This window comes from Sparassis crispa, assembly GCF_003851025.1.
Source record: "Sparassis crispa DNA, contig_000006F, whole genome shotgun sequence".
Taxonomy (NCBI): Eukaryota; Fungi; Basidiomycota; class Agaricomycetes; order Polyporales; family Sparassidaceae; genus Sparassis; species Sparassis crispa.
Window position 1 is genome coordinate 1,273,793 of NW_020939753.1, and position 22,087 is coordinate 1,295,879.

At 47.2% G+C, this 22,087-nt stretch overlaps 8 protein-coding genes across 8 annotated transcripts; 6 read left to right on the plus strand and 2 right to left on the minus strand.

Annotated features, from left to right (window-relative positions):
* Window positions 1–15: 15 nt before the first annotated feature.
* On the plus strand, window positions 16–3,683 carry SCP_0704680 (Ribosome biogenesis protein; the record flags this gene model as incomplete). Its single annotated transcript, XM_027760393.1, has 5 exons — window positions 16–120; window positions 167–526; window positions 580–1,204; window positions 1,254–3,062; window positions 3,115–3,683. The coding sequence occupies 5 exons, from the start codon at window positions 16–18 to the stop codon at window positions 3,681–3,683; spliced, it is 3,468 nt and encodes a 1,155-aa protein (XP_027616194.1).
* Window positions 3,684–3,825: 142 nt separating this feature from the next.
* On the minus strand, window positions 3,826–7,322 carry SCP_0704690 (2-oxoglutarate dehydrogenase, mitochondrial; the record flags this gene model as incomplete). The annotated part of the gene is made up of 10 exons (XM_027760394.1): window positions 3,826–3,879; window positions 3,938–4,078; window positions 4,134–4,184; window positions 4,240–4,340; window positions 4,393–4,552; window positions 4,601–4,645; window positions 4,701–4,716; window positions 4,769–6,611; window positions 6,670–6,919; window positions 6,969–7,322. The coding sequence occupies 10 exons, from the start codon at window positions 7,320–7,322 to the stop codon at window positions 3,826–3,828; spliced, it is 3,015 nt and encodes a 1,004-aa protein (XP_027616195.1).
* Window positions 7,323–8,065: 743 nt separating this feature from the next.
* On the plus strand, window positions 8,066–8,756 carry SCP_0704700 (hypothetical protein; the record flags this gene model as incomplete). The annotated part of the gene is made up of 2 exons (XM_027760395.1): window positions 8,066–8,689; window positions 8,733–8,756. The coding sequence occupies 2 exons, from the start codon at window positions 8,066–8,068 to the stop codon at window positions 8,754–8,756; spliced, it is 648 nt and encodes a 215-aa protein (XP_027616196.1).
* Window positions 8,757–9,021: 265 nt separating this feature from the next.
* SCP_0704710 (hypothetical protein) lies at window positions 9,022–9,948 on the plus strand (the record flags this gene model as incomplete). Its single annotated transcript, XM_027760396.1, has 1 exon — window positions 9,022–9,948. One exon carries the CDS (start codon window positions 9,022–9,024, stop codon window positions 9,946–9,948), a length of 927 nt encoding a protein of 308 aa, XP_027616197.1.
* Window positions 9,949–10,384: 436 nt separating this feature from the next.
* Window positions 10,385–11,458, plus strand: SCP_0704720 (RNA-directed DNA polymerase from mobile element jockey; the record flags this gene model as incomplete). The annotated part of the gene is made up of 1 exon (XM_027760397.1): window positions 10,385–11,458. One exon carries the CDS (start codon window positions 10,385–10,387, stop codon window positions 11,456–11,458), a length of 1,074 nt encoding a protein of 357 aa, XP_027616198.1.
* A 363-nt stretch (window positions 11,459–11,821) lies between these two features.
* SCP_0704730 (hypothetical protein) lies at window positions 11,822–12,295 on the plus strand (the record flags this gene model as incomplete). Its single annotated transcript, XM_027760398.1, has 1 exon — window positions 11,822–12,295. The coding sequence occupies one exon, from the start codon at window positions 11,822–11,824 to the stop codon at window positions 12,293–12,295; it is 474 nt and encodes a 157-aa protein (XP_027616199.1).
* A 279-nt stretch (window positions 12,296–12,574) lies between these two features.
* Window positions 12,575–13,249, plus strand: SCP_0704740 (hypothetical protein; the record flags this gene model as incomplete). The annotated part of the gene is made up of 1 exon (XM_027760399.1): window positions 12,575–13,249. One exon carries the CDS (start codon window positions 12,575–12,577, stop codon window positions 13,247–13,249), a length of 675 nt encoding a protein of 224 aa, XP_027616200.1.
* Window positions 13,250–13,459: 210 nt separating this feature from the next.
* Window positions 13,460–13,927, minus strand: SCP_0704750 (hypothetical protein; the record flags this gene model as incomplete). The annotated part of the gene is made up of 2 exons (XM_027760400.1): window positions 13,460–13,698; window positions 13,777–13,927. The coding sequence occupies 2 exons, from the start codon at window positions 13,925–13,927 to the stop codon at window positions 13,460–13,462; spliced, it is 390 nt and encodes a 129-aa protein (XP_027616201.1).
* Window positions 13,928–22,087: the final 8,160 nt, after the last annotated feature.

The following is a 22,087-nucleotide window of genomic DNA, read 5'->3' on the forward strand; positions in this document are numbered from 1 at the left end:
GCTATACGGCCAGGGATGGAGAAGCAGACGCACAAGGCGCATCGCCCGGCTCAGTCTGGTGCAAAGGCTGACAAGAAGAAAGGAAGGGCAAAGGAGAAGCAGCACGGCTTCAACGAAAAGGTACCTGCTCCCCCCGCTTTAATCTCGCCCGTCTCACCTCTTCCAGGCATTCGCTCCCAAGTCCGGTCGCCGTGCTGACCGTCAGGGCCGTCATAAAGTAGAACAGGACCAAACACGTCTCCATGTTCCGCTCGTGAACCGTACACCCGACGACCATCCTCCTCCGGTCATCGTAGCCATAGTCGGTCCCCCAGGTGTAGGGAAAACAACACTAATCAAGTCTCTCATCCGTCGACATACCAAGCAGACTCTCAACCATGTACAGGGTCCTGTCACCGTTGTCAGTGGCAAGAAGAAGAGGATAACCTTCCTCGAATGCAACAACGACCTTAACTCTATGATAGACGTCGCAAAGGTCGCAGATCTCGTGCTGCTCATGATAGACGGATCATACGGGTTTGAGATGGTATATTCCTTTTGTTCTTTACCACTACTCTTCTCACACCCATATATACGCAGGAGACCTTTGAGTTTCTCAATATTTTGCAGTCCCATGGCTTCCCCAAGGTCATCGGTGTTCTCACCCACCTCGATCTCATCAAGAAGGCCGCTACTCTTCGTGCCACAAAGAAGGCGCTGAAGAAGCGCTTTTGGACAGAGATATATCAGGGCGCAAAGCTCTTTTATCTCTCCGGTGTTCTCAACGGTCGTTACCCCGATACCGAGATCCTGAATCTCTCCCGCTTCATCAGCGTTATGAAGTTCCGACCCCTCATCTTCCGCAACACGCACCCTTACCTTCTTGTGGACCGTCTAGAAGATATGACAGCTCGCGAGGAGATACGCCAGTCCAAGGGCAAGTGTGACCGCTCCGTTACTGTCTATGGGTATGTTCACGGGACAAATCTCCGTCCTAATACCAAGGTGCACATTCCCGGTGTAGGAGATCTATCCATGAAGAGTGTCGCTGTCCTCGGCGATCCGTGTCCGCTCCCCGACGCTGACTCGGAGAAGAGGAGAAAACTGAGTGAGAAGAAGAAGTTGCTCGTGCACGCGCCCATGAGCGATGTCGGCGGGGTGATGTACGACAAGGACGCTGTCTATATTAACATACCAGGTAGCTTCACTAGAGGAAACACGGATGGTACGCGAGTTCCGTGCATTGATTCGTGTCCCATCTGATTTCTGGTCAGTTCTCCAGGGAGAAGGGGAACGGATGGTCATGGACCTGCACGACGTCGAATCTACCCTTGAAGACGCTGTCGCGAAAAGCCAGATCAGGCTATTCGGGTCGTCATCTAAGCCCCTCGTGGTTGGTGGTTCACCGAGCGGACACCCGAATGAGAGCGAGGACAAAGACGCCAGTGAAGACGAGGAGGTTGATGACGAAGACTGGTCGATTAGTGAGGATGATGAAGATGACTCGGTGTCACTTCTAGACGATGAAATGCAGTATGGTGGCTCGGATGCTGAAGGAGAGTCCACTCAACAAGGTGATCGAGGTCGTTCTATTATGCGTAACGTGCACCGCTCCATGCGACATCTAGCATCCCATGATCGTCAGGGAGACAAAATCGACTTTGCTGAGAGTGATTCTGACATGGGATCATACGGGGGAAACGAGGGAGAGCGCAGCAAGCGTGTTCACTTCGATGGCGCTGACGATGGTAATCTGGATGTTCCAACGGACGATGAGCTGGGAGAAGATTCTGATGCAGATGAGGTACCTCAGTGGAAGTCCAATCTGGATGCGAATGCGAAGAACTCGTACGAACAGCACTCACGAAAAGGCAGAAGGAAGGATTGGACCCGGTTGATTTATCAGACTTCAATGACGGCCGACGAAATCTTGCACAAAAGTGTCTCTACCTCCTCAGCAGATCCTTCTACTGGCGGGCTTATGACCAACGAGGACTTCTTCACTGTCGTGTCTATGGGGCCGGCGGACATCGAAGAAGTCGATATGACCAGTGATCTCACTCGCTTGGAGAATCTCAAGGAATGGGAACAGGAGGAAGTGTTGGATTCCATCCGCAACCTCTTCATAACAGGGGATTTAGGCAAGACGCAGCCTTCACCCGGTGATGATGAGGATCTCATTCTCGACGACGACGGAGATCTCAAAGTAGCAGACAGCAGCAACGAACAGGCGGGCGTTAATACGGAGTCAGCACGGTCTGTTGCTCTTGCAGCGAAGAAAGTCGCTCTCAAACGCAAGTTTGACGAACAATACGACGATCCAGAAAGCTCCAAGCTGGACTTCTACGAAGAGCAGAAGGAACAGATGTCCGTGCAGCTCGAGCTCAATCGCGCCGCTTTTGAAGGTGTGGATCTCGAATCTCGCGCGATGATCGAGGGATATCGTCCAGGATGCTATGTGCGCATTGAGTTGCTTGAAGTACCATGTGAGATGGTCGAGAACTTTGATCCTTCCTATCCCATCATCGTTGGTGGCTTACTACCGTTAGAGGAGCGCTTTGGATATACCCAAGCGCGAGTTAAACGTCACCGTTGGTCCTCGAAGACCCTCAAGACCAACGACCCCCTGATCATTTCTCAAGGGTGGCGGCGGTTCCAAACCATCCCGATCTATTCGCTAGACGATCATTCCATCCGCATGCGTATGCTGAAGTACACGCCGGAACACATGCACTGTTATGCGACGTTCTATGGGCCTATCGCTCTGCCAAACACAGGCTTCTGCGCTTTCAATTCTCTGTCAGGAGATGTCGTCGGCTTCAGAGTGTCTGCCACTGGCGTTGTGCTTGACATTGACCGATCTTCGAAGATCGTGAAGAAGCTCAAGTTGACCGGTGTACCATTCAAAATCTTCAAGAACACTGCATTCGTGAAGGACATGTTCGGCAGCGCGCTGGAAGTGGCGAAGTTTGAGGGTGCCAATATTCGCACTGTATCCGGAATACGTGGTCAAGTGAAAAAGGCTCTTTCGAAACCGGATGGTGCTTTTAGAGCAACGTTTGAGGATAAAGTCCTTATGAGTGGTATGTAATGATCTGTTGTCTTGACTGCTCACTGAATAACATCTCGCTGCAGATATCATCTTCCTTCGAGCTTGGTACTCTATTCAGCCAAGGAAATTCTACAATCCTGTGACATCTCTGTTACTCTCTGAGAAGAGAGAGTGGGTTGGCATGCGATTGACTGGTCAGATTAGACGAGAAGAGAATATCAAGACCCCTTTGAATGCAAATTCCACCTACAAAGCTATTGCACGGCCAGCGCGTCGCTTCAATACCCTCCAAGTGCCCAAGAAACTCCAAGCAGCTCTTCCATATTCATCTAAACCCAAGTTGATCAAACAGCAACATCGCAAGACGTATACGCAGAAGCGTGCGGTTGTGATGGAGCCTGAAGAGCGGAAGACCATCACCTTGCTACAGCAAATCCGCGCTTTACGCAAGGACCAAATTGTACGGCGGAAGGAGAAACAGCAGGAGCGCAGGACATTACACCGGAAAAAGGTTGAGAGCGAAGAGTCAAAGAGAAGCGAGAAGGAAAGGGAAAAACGCAAGGAATATATGAGAATTGCAGGTGTAAGGAGCAAAAGAGAGAGCGACACTGATTTTGACGACAGAGGAAGGAAGCGACCGAGGATAGCGTAAGCCCAGGCTTCGTGACATGTATACTAGATCGTTGTGAATTACATTGTCATGAATGATGTGCTGCTATTCCGACTTCAACTGTGCATAACGACGGTATTCGACTATCGGAATGTAAGGATGGAAAGCGCTGCGAAGATAGTGATTACGATGTAAATGCTGTGGCTAGGAACAATTCGATCTGCTTTTTGTGCATTGCCTAGAGGGCAAACAAGAATCAGATTGCACCCCAATGCAACTTATCAGCACCTGCATACCTTGCTCCCCGTAGCGACCGAGCTGCTTGGGTCACGACCGGCATATAAAGGATATTTACCCTTGTGATGCTGCGTCTCGTTGGCGGCGGTCAGGATGCGAGGCCCAGCGTATGTCCAAGCACCGTTGTTCAGTGGCTCCTCCTATGAACGTACATTGAGTATTAGAATATGTTCAAAGAGTTATTGATGAGCGTACTTGGCACCACAAAATGTCAGCATTTGGGTACTTATCCAGATGAGGAGTAAGCTACGTGAAAATCCATTCAGATCCAGTCTATAGGGGACATAAATGGTATATGTACCAGATCGTAGGGGAATGGAGAGATCTGTTCCAAGCGACTTATCGCAACGTCGCTAATGTTCTTGTCGTCGCGTTCTTGCAGGAGTGTATGGTAGACTTGGCCTGGAGGATCTGGATAAATAGAGGTTATACCGATCGAATACGAATGACACACCGGTACATAGAATATGCCGTCTGATTTGTTCAGGACTGACCAAGCATTCGGGATGAGGATCGGGTAAGTAGCGCTGGAACTGCGTCTCGCCAACCATTTCCGAGAGGTCAGATCGAGCCTTGGGATGGCGGAGTAGAGATTTTGAGAAGAAAACCACCAGCTAGCCGGAAGTCAGACAACGAGAGCATGAACGTCTGTAGTGACTTACAGGCTTGCGGAAATCTCTATGGATTTGCCGGCGAAGAACATGGAACTGTGAAGGAGAAACATTCTATTATTTACGTCTTGTAAGCCCCACTGTTACTCACATAGTTCGCAGGAGTTCTGGAGAAGATATAAGCTTATGAAGGCTGCAGCAACCGGTAATAATACTCACGTAGGGTACACAATCTGCATGTTGCAATCTTGATGCTGCCTCTCAATCTTCTCTGGGGTGGGATATACGTGCGGATGATCATCGCATAATTGTAAGAAGCGTTCTAACCTTCCACTCGAATGTTCAGGTCCCTGACCGTCAAATCCATGCGGCAGACTCATGACCAGGCCGGTGCGTTGTAACCATTTCCTCTCGCCTGATGCGATGAACTGGTCAATAATGCACTGTGCATTGTTTGCAAAGTCGCCAAACTGAGCCTCCCAGATCGTCAACGCATCAGGAGAAACGAGGGAGTAGCCGAGCTCGAAACCTAAAGCGCCAAACTCGGACAACGAGGAATTACAGACGACGAAGCGTGCCTGATTAGATCCCAAGTCATTCAGAGGGACGTATTGTTGTTCGTTCTCCTGATCGTGGACAACGGCATGCCGCTGCGAAAACGTGCCTCGCTCTACGTCCTGACCAGAAACTCGGATATGAATCTTCTCCAAGGCCAGCGAACCGAACGCAAGCGCCTCCGCTGTAGCCCAATCGATGTTACGACCTTCCTCAACCGATTTGCCGCGATTGCTCAAGATACGAGCCAGATTCTTATGTGGTGTAAAGCCATCGGGGAACGAGGAAATGACGTGACCTATACGCTTGAGCACCTCTTCTGTGGTTCCAGTCGGGCGCGTTGGCAGATTCTCTTCAGCCAACTGCTTCGGAGATGGGAAACCCTGCCACGACGCCGAAAGCCACTCCTTGCTGGTAGGAACGTAGTCTTTTGCCCCGCTAGCAGCTTTCTCCAGCATGCCCCATACCCACTTCTTGTGTTCCTCAATGTCTTTTTCCGTGAATGTTCCCCGGCCCACCAAGAACTTGGTGTACTGTGTAAGTGGAGTAGGCTGCTTCTCAATAGCTTTGTACATGCGTGGCTGAGTGAAGCTTGGTTGATCGGTCTCGTTGTGACCATGGCGACGGTAGCATACTATATCCACAACAACATCTTTCTTCCATTTCGCTCGCCAGTCAGCAGCCAGCTGGCAGACGAAATTCAGAGCTTCCACGTTGTCACCGTTGACATGGAAGATCGGCGCATCGATAGCTTTCGCTATGTCAGAGGGATATGGTGTGGAGCGTGCAAAACGAGGATCTGTGGTGAAACCGATCTGGTTGTTGACGATGAGGTGAATCGTACCGCCGGTACCGTAGTTCGGGAGGTTATGGAAACCGGTGGTCTCGTACACCACACCTTGACCTGCAAAGGCGGCATCACCGTGGAGAAGGACACCCATGGCAGTGACATGTGTCGCCTCATCCTGCTCGAAATGCTGGAGCGCTCTGGTCTTGCCGAGCACCACAGGATCCTCGGCCTCAAGATGTGAAGGATTGGCGACAAGGGATAGGGAGACCTTCTTTCCAGATGGAGTGGGACGGACGTAATTCGCACCCAGATGGTACTTAACGTCACCAGCAGGAGAGTCATCGTCATCAGCGGTCCCAGAAAACTCGTTCAAAATTGCTTCTATTGGTTTCCGAACGACGTTCGCCAGTACATTGAGACGTCCACGATGCGGCATGCCAATGGTGACATGCTTGACGCCGTGCTCGACGGAGCGATCAATGAGAGCTTTCATGCCCGGAATCAATGCCTCGCACCCCTCCAAACCGAAGCGCTTCTCGTTCGGATATTTGCTTGCCATGAACTTCTCAAACGACTCGGACCATATGAGACGATCGAGGACCATGCGTTTTTCTTCCACCGTGTAATTCCACGGCTTTGGGATCTCTATCCGCTCGCGGATCCAGTCACACTGCTCCTTGTCTGGGATGTGGATGTACTGTATACCAATCGCACCGCCTTGTGGGACATTCGCCAGACTAAGTAAGAGTACTGAAGAATTGTGAAGCCAACGTACAATAGATACGCTTGCAGAGCTTTATGATCTCTCCCAACGACATGGTTTTGCGATCCTCAGTAGCGAAATGTGGCAGGATTCCCGGCCCCAGTGCAATTTGCTTTTCCAGATCACGCTCCGTGAAGCCATAACGACTCAGTTCCAGCTCGGGCGGATGAACATCATTGAGGTCGGCGTCAAGGATTCCCAGAGGATCCAAGTCGGCGACATGGTGCCCACGTACTTGGTATGCTCGAACGAGTAGTTGTACCTATATCAACGTCACTAGATCTCTCAGAGTGAGACAGAAAACAAAATACCTTCAGATGATCGTCAAGTTCGGCACCGCCAGCAGCATGTAAGGCAGGTGCTCCGTCGGCGGGAGCTGGGACAAGGTTTGGAGGCGGTTGAAAGGCTTGAGAGCTCGGCAGCCCATTTTCCATGCCGGAAAAGTACACATCCCAGGATACGTGCACCGACTTCGGATCCTCCCTCCAATGCCTGAACATTTCTTCCACGTAGTATGCGTTCGTCCCATTAGCAAAAGGGTCGTTGGGCGAAGGCGGAACAGCCAGGGTAGCCAGTGTACGGTGCAGCAGCTGAGGACCCACGGAGCGAAATCTGGACCCACGCACAGCATAGGGCACACGCCTCAGCGCATGTTTGGAGAGCATTGTAGGTAGTGGCGGAAGGAGTGTCGAAAGGTGGTGACGCCGTTTGGATGCAGCTACCCTTTTGGGCTTACGCTGGATCGGACGTCGGCTCCGACCTTGAAGGTATCTACTATCCGATCCACCGGTTGACGCACGGAAAGAGCCGAGAACTGCTCATTTTGGAGGTCGAATAAGTTTTTCATTTACTACTCGAAGGACACTACTTACTGAATGCAATTGCCAATAATCTGGCAGGAGTATGCATGATTCGGTTTCTAAGAGAGAGCGAGGCACGAGCACGAACGTAGAATATAGCCTACATACGGATTAGGCAGTTGGGGCGCGAAACTTCTCTCATTCCGCTGCCACAACTGCCATTCTCTAGTACTGCTCGAGAGTACGCTCGCAGTACAGCTACTCATTATTTCATTTTCAAAAATTATCCTCAGCCTTCCGATAAGGAATGCAGTGAATACTGACAGATCCAGCTGATGCCCAATGCCCTGACTTCGTGTCCGTGACCTACGTAGTGAGTCGTGCACCTTTCATCAATGCAAACACTACTGAGGCACAAGCCATTGATTTGCTCAAAGCCATCTGGCAGGCAGGGAATGATGCAGATAAGATTTGCTGGCGGACTTCTTCTTGCTTCATACTTCCATCTCAGGCAACTTTCCCACAGCCCTGGTCCAATAGGAACAGGCCACCGTGCGGCTTTTTCTGGAGCTCCAGAAATTACACTCCCCTGGGCAGCGAATTCAGACATGAACCAACGGCCCACTGAAAAGACTCCAACATTGAGCACTAATGCAAGCATCCACCGCCTGGCAACGCGCTCTAAGTCAGACCTCTTTACAAATAAGAACTCCACTATAACAGACTGGCTGAGTACCTTCAACCACAGCATTGATACGTCTGACAAAGCCTTGATATTCCTATGTAATAATGAACTCGCGACTGCGGGTAAGGCTGCAGAATTGAAGACACTAACACGGGCTCTCGTCCGCCTTGCTAAGGCCCGCACCTCTGACACCAAGCTAATGCAGACTCTAGTCTCCCTTGCATGGTACACGGAGCTAATAGTTCAGGAAGACAGTACAGTCAAGGCGATGACAAGCATATGTGCCCGCCTTGAACAATATGAGGGAAAAATAGAAAAAATCACCAAAACAGCTACAGAGGCCTGCGAGCAAGCTAAACAAGGAACTGACAACCTATCCAACCTTGCACAACAACTGGGAGAGGACGTGGTCAACATTAGGGACACTCACCAGTCCCTCTGCACCATCTCTGACAACCTCCATGGCATGGCCACTGATGCAGGACAGTCTATGAGGAAAGTCACTAAGTCCTTCGCTGAAGCACACAAACCGGAGGCCGCCCCACAGGTGAGTACCACTTTTCATCCTGCTCCACTGACTTATGCTGCAGCAACCAGCCAAAGCCTCCCGCTGACCCATGCAAAGACTCTGGCCAGAGAGAAGACACGGTCATGCCAAGTCATCGTGAATGGAGCAATGTGTAAGCACACTGACAGCTCCGCCCTGAATGAAGATGAACTACTTGCCAAGGCAAGCACTGCCTACGACTTGATGGGAATCTCCTGCTCAGATGCCCCCTCATCCTTCACTTTCAAATCAGTCACCCGTCTGCACAATGGGGGAATCATGTATGACCTGGACAGTCTGGAATCAGCTAAGTGGCTCCACAGCTCGATGTCATGAAGAGTTTCTTAGCACACTTCGGTGACCAGGCCTCGTGCATGAAGGTACACACCTACTCTACCCTGGCCGAATTTGTCCCCATCGCATGCAACTCGGACAGCCACGACTACCTCCGCTTCGTCGAAGGAAACAACAACCTTGACCCTGGAGTCATAGAGGAAGCACACTGGATCAAGGCTCCAGAGCGCAGGACCAAAGGCCAGAAGGTCGCCCATCTCATCCTCCGCTTCAACTCTCCACAAGCAGCTAACCGTGCTGTCCGCGATGGTCTCATCATAGCCAGTAAGTCAGTCTCGGTGCGGAAGCTGATCTGCGAGCCCCGCCGCTGCCTAAAATGCCAGAAGATTGCAGCCCCACACATCGCGAAGGACTGCAAGCAGATACATGACACCTGCGCAAACTGTGCCTCGATCTCACACAAGACAGCTGAGTGCGAAGTGGACCTTACAGACTTCAAGTGCTGCAATTGCACACACGCTGGTCGTACTGTTACAGACCATGCCGCATGGGACCGTGACTGCCCAGTTTTCCAGGAACACTGCCACCACATGAAGGAATGCCAATCAGAATCTAGATACCACTTCTTCCCCACTGTGGACCCATCCTCATGGGAGCTCATAGGCCAGCTGCCGATACATGCTGCAGCCCCTCAATATGCTCCTGCCCCCATACCCGCAGCTCCACCTTCTCAGAACTGGGCCAACCAAGCAGAAGACCTTTACCCTCAACCTGATCTCTTCCCCCACCCGTCGCAGGCCCGCCGGGCCAGAGAACATGCACAACACACTCGTAGCTCCCCACTCCCTCATTCCCAACTCCGCCAGCCACAGAACCCATATGGTCAACGCCCAAACTCCCGAGGCTCTCATGCCTCTGACAAGTTCTCTTACGACAGAGCATCCCCCACTGGTTTCCATGTCTAGTACACCAGACCGTGAAACCAAGATGCTCCGTGTCCTACAGTTGAACCTCAACAAGTCGCTCACTGCTTAATTGGCCTTCATTAACTCCTTCTCCACCTCTGACTTCGACCTCGTACTCCTACAAGAACCATACCTTGACCCTCGCACATCCCTGACCCACGCCATGTCACACTGGATCGCCATTTACCCACACACCCACTACTCCGATGACAGCCCACATACCTGCTCAATCATCTTTGTTAGCAAGTGAATCTCTGGTGAGACATGGTCCCAAGTCAAGGTTGACTCTCCAGACATCACGGCCATCACTCTATGCACCCCATCAGGCCCCTTACATGTCTTCAATGTCTACAACAATCAGCGACACCAGGAGTCGATCAACCTCCTCGCCCGCTCCACTAGACAACTCTCCCAGCCCGATGGTGTGGAAGCGAACATGATATGGGCAGGAGATTTCAATCGACATCATTTCATGTGGGACGAGGAGCGGAATCATCACCTATTCACAAGAGAAGCACTGTCTCAGTCCCAACCCCTCTTAGACAACATCACAGCCTTCGACCTCACAATGCTCCTCCCTCAAGGTACCCCTACCCTAGAAGCTGCATTGACGAAGAATTACACTCAGCCAGATAATGTCTTCGCTTCCCCAGACATCACCAACAAACTCCTCTCCTGTGACACAGCCCCAGCCCTCCGCCCACCTTACACGGACCACATCCCAATTGCCCTCACACTCGACATCGCGATACACCCAGCTCATGAGGCCCTGCGCTGCAACTTCCGAGATGTAGACTGGAACATTTTCCGCACCTGCCTCAAGAGGAACCTCAACTCATACATGCTAGGGGAAGGTGAACTGACCACCACAGAGCAGTTCAACATAGTGCTCAAGTCTGTCTCCGATGCCATTTCCGAGACCATCAAGACAACGGTTCCCATATCTAGACCAACCCCTTTCACAAAATGCTGGTGGTCGAAAGACCTTGCCAAGTCCCGACGAGCCCTGCAACGCCTGGCCAGAGCATCCCACCGCCTCTGTCACATTCCCGACCATCCATCTCATGCTGAATACCGCAAGGTGCACAACCATTATGGCGATGAGATCAAGTTAGCAAAGCAAGACCACTGGGAGGCCTGGTTGGAGTCCTCTGACCCAGATTCCATATGGACTATCAACCGGTTCACTGCAGCTGGCCCCACAGATGGCAGTCGCCCCCGTGTTCCTCCACTCAAGGACGGAAACTCCCCACTGGCCGAAGACAATGAGGCGAAGAGCGCAATTTTGTACAGGGCCTTCTTCCCTGCATCAGGTGATCCCCCTCTACTACATGCTAAACCCAAGTACTGCAAGCCTGCCTTTAGGTTCATGTTCATCACCAATGCTCAGATCGAGGCAGTCATCAAGAGACTCAAACAACTCAAAGCCCCCGGCCCTGATGAGGCACCCAATGAGGTCTACAAACATTGCATTGCCTTACTGCTCCCACACCTAGGTCACCTCTTCTGAGGCACTTTCAACCTAGGAATCTACCCAGCAGAATGGAAGATATCAAACATGGTAGCTATCCAGAAGCCAGGTCGATCTGACTACTCAGCCGCAAAAGCCTACAGACCTATCACTTTACTCAACTGCATTGGTAAGATACTCTCTGCATGTGCCGCTGATGTCCTTGTCTATGAATTAGAAGCACATGACCTCCTCACCCACAACCACTTTGGAGGTCAACCAGGGAGACGTACAACAGACTCCCTCCACCTGCTTGTCAAGATGGTCAAGGACGCCTGATGGCAAAGGAAAGTAGTTTCTATCTTATTCCTGGACATTAAGGCTGCCTTCCCGAGTGCCCTCCTAGATCATCTTTTTCACAACATGCACACCAGGGGCGTCCCTTCTCAGATCATCAACTGGCTGAAGCGGCACCTTGAAGGCCGACGCACCAGAATCCTCTTCAACGACTTTAGATCAGCCCTCTTCGAGATTATCAATGGCATCGACCAAGGCTGCCCCCTTTCAGTCATCCTCTATGAATTTTATAACTCTGACCTCTTTGAGATTGCTTACAGAATCCCACAATCACTCGCCCTAGGATACATCGATGACGCAGCCATCATAGCTATTGGTAAGGACTTTGAAGAGACTCACACAATCCTCTGCAGCTACATGGATGATGAACGCGGCACAATGGCATGGTCAACCACACACTACTCGGAGTTTTCCCTGGAGAAGTTTGGTCTGCTCAACATGTCTGCAACACCACATGAACTTGGCCCGACACTCGAACTATGTACAGCCTCCATCAAACTGGCTGAATTGCACAAGTTCTTAGGCACAATCATTGATTGACGCCTTCACTTCCATGAACAGGTGGCAGGAGCACTTGCCAAAGGCATCACATGGGTCCAACAGTTCCGCCGACTAGTGAGAGCATCTGCAGGCATCCCCTTCTCACAGATGCGCCGTCTCTATCTCAGCATCGCTGTCCCGTGCATACTGTACGCAGCTGATGTATTCCTGACCCCACTCAGGAAGATCCCAGGCTGCAAGACTATGTACGGATCAGTCGGGGTGATCAAGAAGTTATCTCAGGTGTAGAGGCAGGCCGCTTTGCTCATAACTGAAGCCATGAAGTCCACGGCAGGTGACATGCTTGATGCCCATGCCAACCTCCTCCCCTTCCCCCTCTTAGTTGACAAACACTGCCACCGGGCGGCCCTTCACCTCTGTACCCTCCCCCCATCCCACCCACTACATGTTCATGTCAAGAGAGCAAGTGCACACCTAGTCAAACACCACCGTTCCCCACTACACAACCTCCTACACACATACCAGCTTCACCCAGATGACATCGAGATGATTGTCGCAGCCCGCTTCCCCCCCTCATGGTCCCCACCATTCCAGATGTCCATCGCAGCAAGCAAGTCTGATGCCCTGAAGGAGGAAGCTGACTGGGCGGGCAGACAGGGCCTTTGGATATACACAGACAGATCAGACATTGATGGAGGAGTCGGTGCCGCCGCCGTTCTCTACAGACAAGGCCACGCTAACCCCAAAGTCCTCCACTTCCACCTTGGAAAGTCCACGGAACACACAGTTTACGAGGCTGAGGACGTCGGCCTCATACTAGGGGTGAAACTAATATACGAAGAGTTCGTCATTTACAAGGCCTCTTGTGCAGCAGACAACAAAGCCGCAGTAGAGGCAACCCAGCTTCGCCACTCGGCCCCCAGCCACTATCTCCTGGACATGCTCCACAAGGACATCAACCGCCTCATCCAGAAACACAAGATTGGCAGATAGGCCCTAACTATCTGCTGGGTTCCTGGGCACAAGGATGTGACCGGGAACGAACGCACTGATGCAGAGGCAAAGAAGGCCGCTCGTGAAAACTCCAGTCTCACCATGGCACTCCCCAAATGTGTACATGCCCCACTTCTGCTCAGCACGTCCAAGCTCCGTCAGAGTCACCTACTAGGCCTGAAGACCCAGGCAGCTACTACGTGAAAGGATTCAGCACGTGGCCATGTGTTTGCCCGTATAGACCCATCGCTCCCTTCCCCCAAGTTTGAGAGACTTGTTACAGCCCTCCCCCGCCATCATGCTAGCCTCCTCATCCAGCTCCAGATGGGCCATGCTCCCCTCAACATGCATCTGTTCCGCATCAACCGCTTTGCCACCAAGACCTGCCCGGCCTGCCACAATCACCCCGAATCTATACACCACTTCCTCCTCACCTGCCCTGCACACTGCTGACAATGCGACATCCTGACACATGAACTAGGCCGGACAGCATGATTTCTCCCAAAGCTCCTAACGAGTGTGCGCACCATCCGCCCCCTCTTTCGCTGCATCCATGCCACTGACCGCTTCACCGCCACATATGGACAACTGTGCACGCTCAACAACCGCCGCCTGACCAAGTCCTAACAACTCGAGAAGTATTCGCCCCCTACTATTGTACATCTCTGACTCCCCCATTATGCTACAGGTCATACTTTATGCTCCTGCCCCCCCTCACTCGTCTCCCTCCTCCTCCTTGCATTTCTCTTTCTTTACACTCCCTCCCTCTCCTCCACCCTACTGTACAGATCAGCAGCCCGAAAGCACACCCTCACCCCAGAGACTAGGGGAGTTTTGACGGCCGGTGGGGGACCACCGGACGGATCTCTGACTGCGGCAAGAGGAAAAACCCGGGGGTAGTTCCTACCACCCACAAGGGCAGCGGGTTTAGAACCTAGCCTCTTGCGTTCAATCGTCAGAGGTCCAGGGTGTGTGCTTGAGAGCGTGCCTTACCTTTACCTCCCACCTCCCCTCTGCATTGCACTTACCCCTTCTCAACCCACAGATTTCACTTTACCACCCATAAAGCCCTCCGCTTGCGCAGGCAATATGTTTCATTCGACAACCCATTTCGTATATACACTTGCTAGCTACAGTAGTTACCTGTCTACCATAGGGCTCCGCCCTCGAGGACAATAAACCGGAATAAAAAATAAAAATAAAAATAAAAGATTTGCTGGCAGCAAGGTAGCTGCAGAAGTGGCAGATATCGAGAATCAGGTCCACTTGGCGAAGGAAGCTGAGAAGCAATGGCAGGAAGCTGCTAAGATAGAAGAGGAAGCAGTGTACAAGGAGGAGCTCGAAAAGAACAGAGTACTGTACCATTTCGATCTATTCAACATGTCACGTGTCACACGCCCTTCTGTTGTGTCGAAATTTGGCGGCTGTCATGGGTCACATGTAGTACTGTCACAAGGTCTTTGCATGTCACTGCCCCAAAAATGAGGGAAATTGCCTAAAAAGGGTCCAAAATGTCGAAAATTTCGGCCGGTTACGGGTGTCCGGCCATGATCTGGATGTCGCATCACATTCAGCAGCTTCAGGCCATTAGAGAAGGTTTGTGATGAGCCTTCAAAGTCACCACAAGTGTGGAGAGGGCAACGACTCCGCATGGCAGTGACGATTCCTGAAAAGATCTGTATCACTGGTCTTATGCTACAGTGTGTTGCATATGACTCTGCAGTTGTGCGATGCGCGATTTCAAGAATCTTTGTTTGTATGAGCCAAATAAGTGACCGTTGTCACACTTTCGCATACCTCCATGTTTGAACTGCTGGCATCATCCTGCTAGGGTCACCGTTTTCCAGGCTGTCCTGGTGGATCTGACCTTCCAGCTGGTCCTCACAGCAAATTGACACCTCCATGCTCAATATGAGGGTTCAGAATAGTTTTCTTCTGTTCAAACTGACAGACTACCATATTCTGGCGCATCTCGAGTGATGTTAGCAATGCCATGCTGGATCTGCAAGAAAGACAACATCATCGGACATGCGTGACAAATGATCACTTATTTGGCTCATACAAACAAAGATTCCCGAAATTGTGTGTCGCGCAACTGCAGAGTCATATGCAACACACTGTAATCATCTACCTTCTCTAATGGCCTGAAGCTGCTGAATGACTGGGCAGATGAAGTCAAGCCAGACCTGCACTTCCTCAGTGCACATCTTGAAGTAACGTGTCATGAGCTGAAGACGGGGGAGTACGAGGATGTTGAAGCAGCATCTCACTGCACTGATGAGGTGCCATTAGCTAAAGGTGGGGGAGTACTGGAGTAGACATACTCAACATAGATTGGCAAGATATAATGTGTATTATATCGGAGTATACCCTTTCATATGGTGCACGGACCTGTGCATAATACATGCTACTGATCCACTTCACTACATCATGCCGAGACCAATACCATCTTACTTGTGCATATTGATTGTTGCTTGAATCTTGGTGAATGCTGAGGACACGGCCTGCCCATTCATGCCGGGATCAGCACCATCTCACATGTGAATGTCTATCATATCAGAGTATACCCTTTCATATGGTGCACAGACCTGTGCATAATAACATGCTACTGATCCACTTCGCTACATCATGCCGGGACCAGCACCATCTCACATGTGCATGGCTTGAATCTTGGTGAATACTAAGGACATGGCCTGCCCATTCATGCTGGTACCAGCACCATCTCACATGTGAATGTCTATCATATCAGAGTATACCCTTTTATATGGTGCACAGGCCTGTGCATAATACATGCTACTGATCCACTTCGCTACATTATGCCGAGACCAATACCATCTTACTTGTGCATATTGATTGTTGCTTGAATCTTGGTGAATGCTGAGGACACGGCCTGCCCATTCATGCCGGGATCAGCACCATCTCACATGTGAATGTCTATCATATCAGAGTATACCCTTTCATATGGTGCACAGACCTGTGCATAATAACATGCTACTGATCCACTTCGCTACATCATGCCGGGACCAGCACCATCTCACATGTGCATGGCTTGAATCTTGGTGAATACTAAGGACATGGCCTGCCCATTCATGCTGGTACCAGCACCATCTCACATGTGAATGTCTATCATATCAGAGTATACCCTTTTATATGGTGCACAGGCCTGTGCATAATACATGCTACTGATCCACTTCGCTACATTATGCCGAGACCAATACCATCTTACTTGTGCATATTGATTGTTGCTTGAATCTTGGTGAATGCTGAGGACATGACCTGCCCATTCATGCCGGAACCAGCACCATCTCACATGTGTATGACTTGAATCTTAGTGAATGCTGAGGTGAACTGCTGGGTGTGGGGTGTCATAAGCTGAGGATGGGGGAGTACTAGGATGTTCTGTTTCTTTCGCTGCATCTCACTGTTATTTCTTATAGAGCAGCCCTTTATCTGACATCACTTTGAGTCGCAGCACTGAAATAACCATTGCTCTCTGAGTTGCTCATGGACCAGCATTATCTCAGGTGTGCATAATACATGCTACCGATCCACTTTGCTACATCATGCCAAGACCAATACCATCTTACTTGTGGGGAGTAGGCCACTGCTTTACATGGCAGAAACGATTCCTGAGGTCCTGTGTTCTGGTCTTTCTCTCATCATCTACTTGTTCTCACATACATTAATTATTTTGTATTACTCCTTAGCAGTTGATTACTTGTGAAGAGTGGTCCATTGCATTGCATAGCATATTGTATTTTTATTCAGTATCTATTTAAAGATTTCACCATTTGTATTCGCTCAAAATAGTCACTTTAGGCGAAAATATATTAAAATTTCATCTGATACTAATAAGTATAAAGAACTCAAGTCTTTCTTGTCAGTGTACAATTTTTTGAAGCTCTGATACTCTGTTTTTATTTTAACTAAATTTATGCGAAAATTCATTTTATACTAAAAAGAAATAAAGTATTAGAATAACTTACAATATTATTTGGATACTCTAGGTATCATGAACAACTGCATTACAATATTTTAGTATGCTATTTATCTAATATTTTACTTACAGATATTTGGTAACAGTACTGCAATAGTCCAGCATGCCATTTATATGTCTATATAAAGTAGTTAAAAGAAAATGCTAGTGCTTTCTAAATAAAAGCATTATAATAGTGTACAATCTTATTCAATAACTGGTATATTGCTTAGTAATATATGGTATGCTTGTAACAATATTATACTCTTGACTGACTTATAACATGCCATCGAATTATAGTTTATAAGAGCCTTATAATAGTGTGTTAGAGTATGCAAAACACTTTATAACAATAATATGTTATGTTATCACATGAGTCTTATATGTCTACTATATCATCTACTAACTTTTTCCATACCATTTAATATCAGTTAATAAGTAGTATAATATAGATAATAATTTATTTATAGCTGCCTAATAATAGTCTAACATATTGCTAAGTATCTCAGAGTGGAATTATCTAAAAGATGACTTTAAAATGATATTACTGCATCCTTTTATGAAAACTGTATAAGAATGTTACTAAAAATTGTTAGTACGCCTCTCCTAAAAATGCTCTTCAAAATTGCTTTTAAAATGATACCCTGTAAAAAGTATATAAAAACATTACTGCAAAGGTCCTAGTATGCATTTTAAAGGACTCAGCCGAAAAATGGCTTTAAAATGATATTACTATGTTGTTTTGCAAAAAGTATATAAAAACATTACAAAAAATAACTAGTATGCATTCTAAAAGACTCAGCCAAAAAATGGCTTCAAAATGATATTACTATGTTGTTTTGCAAAAAGTATATAAAAACATCACTAAAAATGACTAGCATGCATTCTAAAAGACTCAGTTGAAAAATGGCTTTAAAATGATGCTACTTTGTCATTTTATAAAATTGATATAAAAACCTTACTAAAAAGTAACTAGCATGTATTCTAAAAGGCTCAACTGAAAAATGGCTTTAAAATGATATTACTATGTTGTTTTGCAAAAAGTGTATAAAAATGTTACTAAAAAGTGATTACTATGCATTCCAAAAGAATCGGCTGAAAAATGGCTTCAAAATGATATTACTATGTCATTTTATAAAATCTATATAAAAACCTGACTAAAAAGTCATTAATATTCATTCTATAAGGATCACCTTCATAGCCTACTATGTCATGTACCTACTCCAAGGTAACTATCTGATAAAAGTTTCTTAATCTTAGATTCTATAGTCATGCTACGATTTTTCTGATATTTATATAATTTTTTGAGATTTCGTAATGTCTAGTAAGCTCCTACAATATCTTACAATATAGTTTACTAACCTTTAGCAAGTTGCTTAGTATTGTAATAACCTCATAATAGCCTGGTATGCCACTTAGTGTCAGTTTGTATGGGTCTTACAACAATCTACAATGTTATCTACTGAATCCATACCACCTAAAAACCATCAATAAGCCTCTTATAGTCTAATATATTCTCTACTGACTGCTAGTATGCCATATAATAATGTCTAGTAAGCATCCAAGAACCACTACAAAAAATGATGCAAGAAACTGTTACAAATGTGCCTGTCTACAAGGATCACTACAAACAATGACCCTAAAAACTGTTACAAATGTTTCTACAAGAATCACAACAAAAAAGTTGCCAACTGCCTATAAAAGCCACTCCAAAAAAAGGTTACCAACATGCCTACAAGAACAACTACAAAAAATGACACTAGAAAGTGTTACATATGTGCCTATATGAACCACTACAAAAAATGACACTAGAAACTGTTACCAACGTGCCTATAAGAACTACTACAAAAAATGACACTAGAAACTGTTACCAACGTGCCTATAAGAACTACTACAAAAAATGACCCTAGAGACTGTTACAAATGTGCCTACAAGAATCACTACAAAAGATGTTACCAATGTGCCTACAAGAATCACTACAAAAGATGTTACCAATGTGCCTACAAGAATCACTACAAAAGATGTTACCAATGTGCCTATAAGAATCACTACAAAAAATGACCCTAGAAACTGCCTATACAAACCACTACAAAAAATGACACCAGAAACTGTTACAAATGTGCCTATAGCAAGGTATCTGTATACTCTATAGTGTCAGTTTGTATTGAGCTTACAATAGTCTGTATATGTTACCTGATGTCACTTGTAAAAATCTCCAGTAACCTGCAATAGTGTCTAGTAATCTCTAGTAAATATCCTAGTATGTGAGTTTATAAGGGCCTTACAATAGTTAGATATATCACCTAGTATCAGTTTATAAGATGCTTACAATAGTCTAGTATACCACTTAGTATCCATTGGTAGGGGCCTTACAGTAGCCTACAAAGGGATATATTGACTTCTAGCATGTTGTATAGTAACACTTCGTAAGCCTCCTACAATGCCTTATTATACTGTTTATTGGATTCTAGTACACCCTCTAGAATCAGTTTGTAATGGCCTCATAATATTCTGATCATCTAGTTTGTGTTGTAAAGGCCTTATAATAGTTTAAAATGTCACCTAGTATGGGTTTGTAAAGACCTTACAATTGTTGTCATAGCCTGTACTTATACCAAAACTCCGAGCCTATAGTGCTTAAAAGCTGCCTTACAACAGTTACTAATGAAGCTAATGACCTGGAAGTCAAGCTCTATAGTGGTCCCGGGTATACCGGCTCTTTAGTCCAGAAACAGAAGTGCTGACTTTGAACATTTATCTGCATTTAGTAATTCTTCAGCCACCAGAGCGCTGAGAACGAAAAAAGTGTCGATGCGCTCGATTTTTTGGATCACATCGACGCTTTTTTCGTTGTCCGCTCAAACCTTAACCAATTTAGGCAAGTCTCTTGCAACTGGTTCCCACACTTTCAGCCAAACTTGCAAGGCCTGTAGCTCACTCAATTCTACTCAGATTTTGATGAACCAAGTAGGCATTCTGACCAGTTCTTTGAGCTGAATCTGATGGTACCTTTTCAGAACACAGGAATCACTTTCTGTAGTGCTAGAATCCATTTCAACTGAAAGCACCTGTTTCTACACATCCAGCCAAACTTGCCAGGCTTGTAGTTCACTCAATTCTGCTGGAATTTGGATGAACCCTGTAGGCATTCTAACCGGGTTTTAAAGCTAAATCTGACAGTGTCACTTTGAGAACAGCAGACTCTCTTTCTGCAGTGCTACAATCCATTTTCTCTATTCTCTCCTACTTTTGCTTGTTTCTTCAAGGAAAACAAAATGTGCACTGCATGTAAAAACAAGGGGCCCTGTATAACATGTTTATGTGCATTTTAGAGTCATTCTAAAATTTTCCTGGCATTTGTCCAATTTTCCTGCACTTCACGCTGAGCATTCTAATCTAAAACTGAGATATCTCTGTCAGTTTTACTCAGATTTACTTGGTTTAAGAGAGCATTATGCTCCATTTCCTTCACAGAATACAATTATACTGCTTTTTATGTGTTGGAATTAGCATGTGCTTCTATAATTTCACTGACTATGATGCATTGGTTCTCTGTGGCTGCTGTGGCACTTCTGTTGATCACTATTTGTGCAAGTCGCGCTGGTTTTCACTACAATCACTTTGAAAGACCGACTGTATGCAAGCTGTAGTATAGTAACAACAGGCACTACAAAGTTTGTAGTTAAACCCTAGACCTAACCCAGGACTAGGTGCAGCCCATGCATACAAATTTGTATTGAAAAGTTGTTCTCACGCATAGGGGCACTTGGACATGTCCCTCAGAATCTGGCAGAAGCCCTATCCCATAAAGAACGATTCCTTCGTACCTCAGGAATTATAACTTGTGCATATTGATTGTTGCTTGAATCTCGGTGAATGCTGAGGACAAGGCCTGCTCATTCACGTCCAGACCAGTACCATCTCACGTGTGCATATTGATTGTTGCTTGAATCTTGGCAAATCCTAAGGACACAGCCTACCCATTCATCTTCTGTGCCATCAAGAGGGTAATGCATGATGATACTGGAGAGTTATATACCTTCTCTAATGGCCTAAAGTTGCTGAATGACTGGGCAGATGAAGTCAAGCCAGACCTGCACTTCCTTAGTGCACATCTTAAAGTGATGTGTCATGAGCTGAAGATGGGGGGGTACAAGGATGTTCTGTTTCTTTTGAAGCTGCATCTCACTGCACTGAAGGTATGTGGTGTAATAGAATTGGAAGTATGTGACAAAATTGGAGAAGTATGTGTGACAAAACTGGGAAAGGTATGTGACAAGCTATGTGATGGAATTAGAGAAGTATGTGATGAGCTGTATGATGGAATTGTAGAAGGTATCTGAATGATGAGTATGTTATGGAATTGGACAAGTATGTGATGGAATTGGACAAGTATGTGACGGAATTGGAGAAATATAGGACAAAATTGGAGAAGTATGTGACAGAATTGGAGAAGTATAGGATGGAATTGGAGAAGTATGTGGTACGCCCCATGACACCTCATCAGTGCAGTGAGATGCAGCTTTGAAAGAAACATCAGCTGATGACATCTCATGAGTGTGGTGAGATGCAGCTGCAAAAGAAACAGAACATCCTAGTACTCCCCCATCTTCAGCTCATGACACCTTATCAGTGCAGTGAGATGCAGCAGCTTCAGGCCATTAGAAAAGGTATATGATGAGCATCAGACTAGTGATACAGATATTTTCAGGAATCGTTACTGCCATGCGGAGCAATGGCCCACTCCACACAAGTTATTTGATCTGATAAACATGTTATACATACCACTAATAGTAATTAGTATTATAACACTGCAGGTGAATATAAAACTTAGTATGAAATATTCCACTATTTGTGGATCT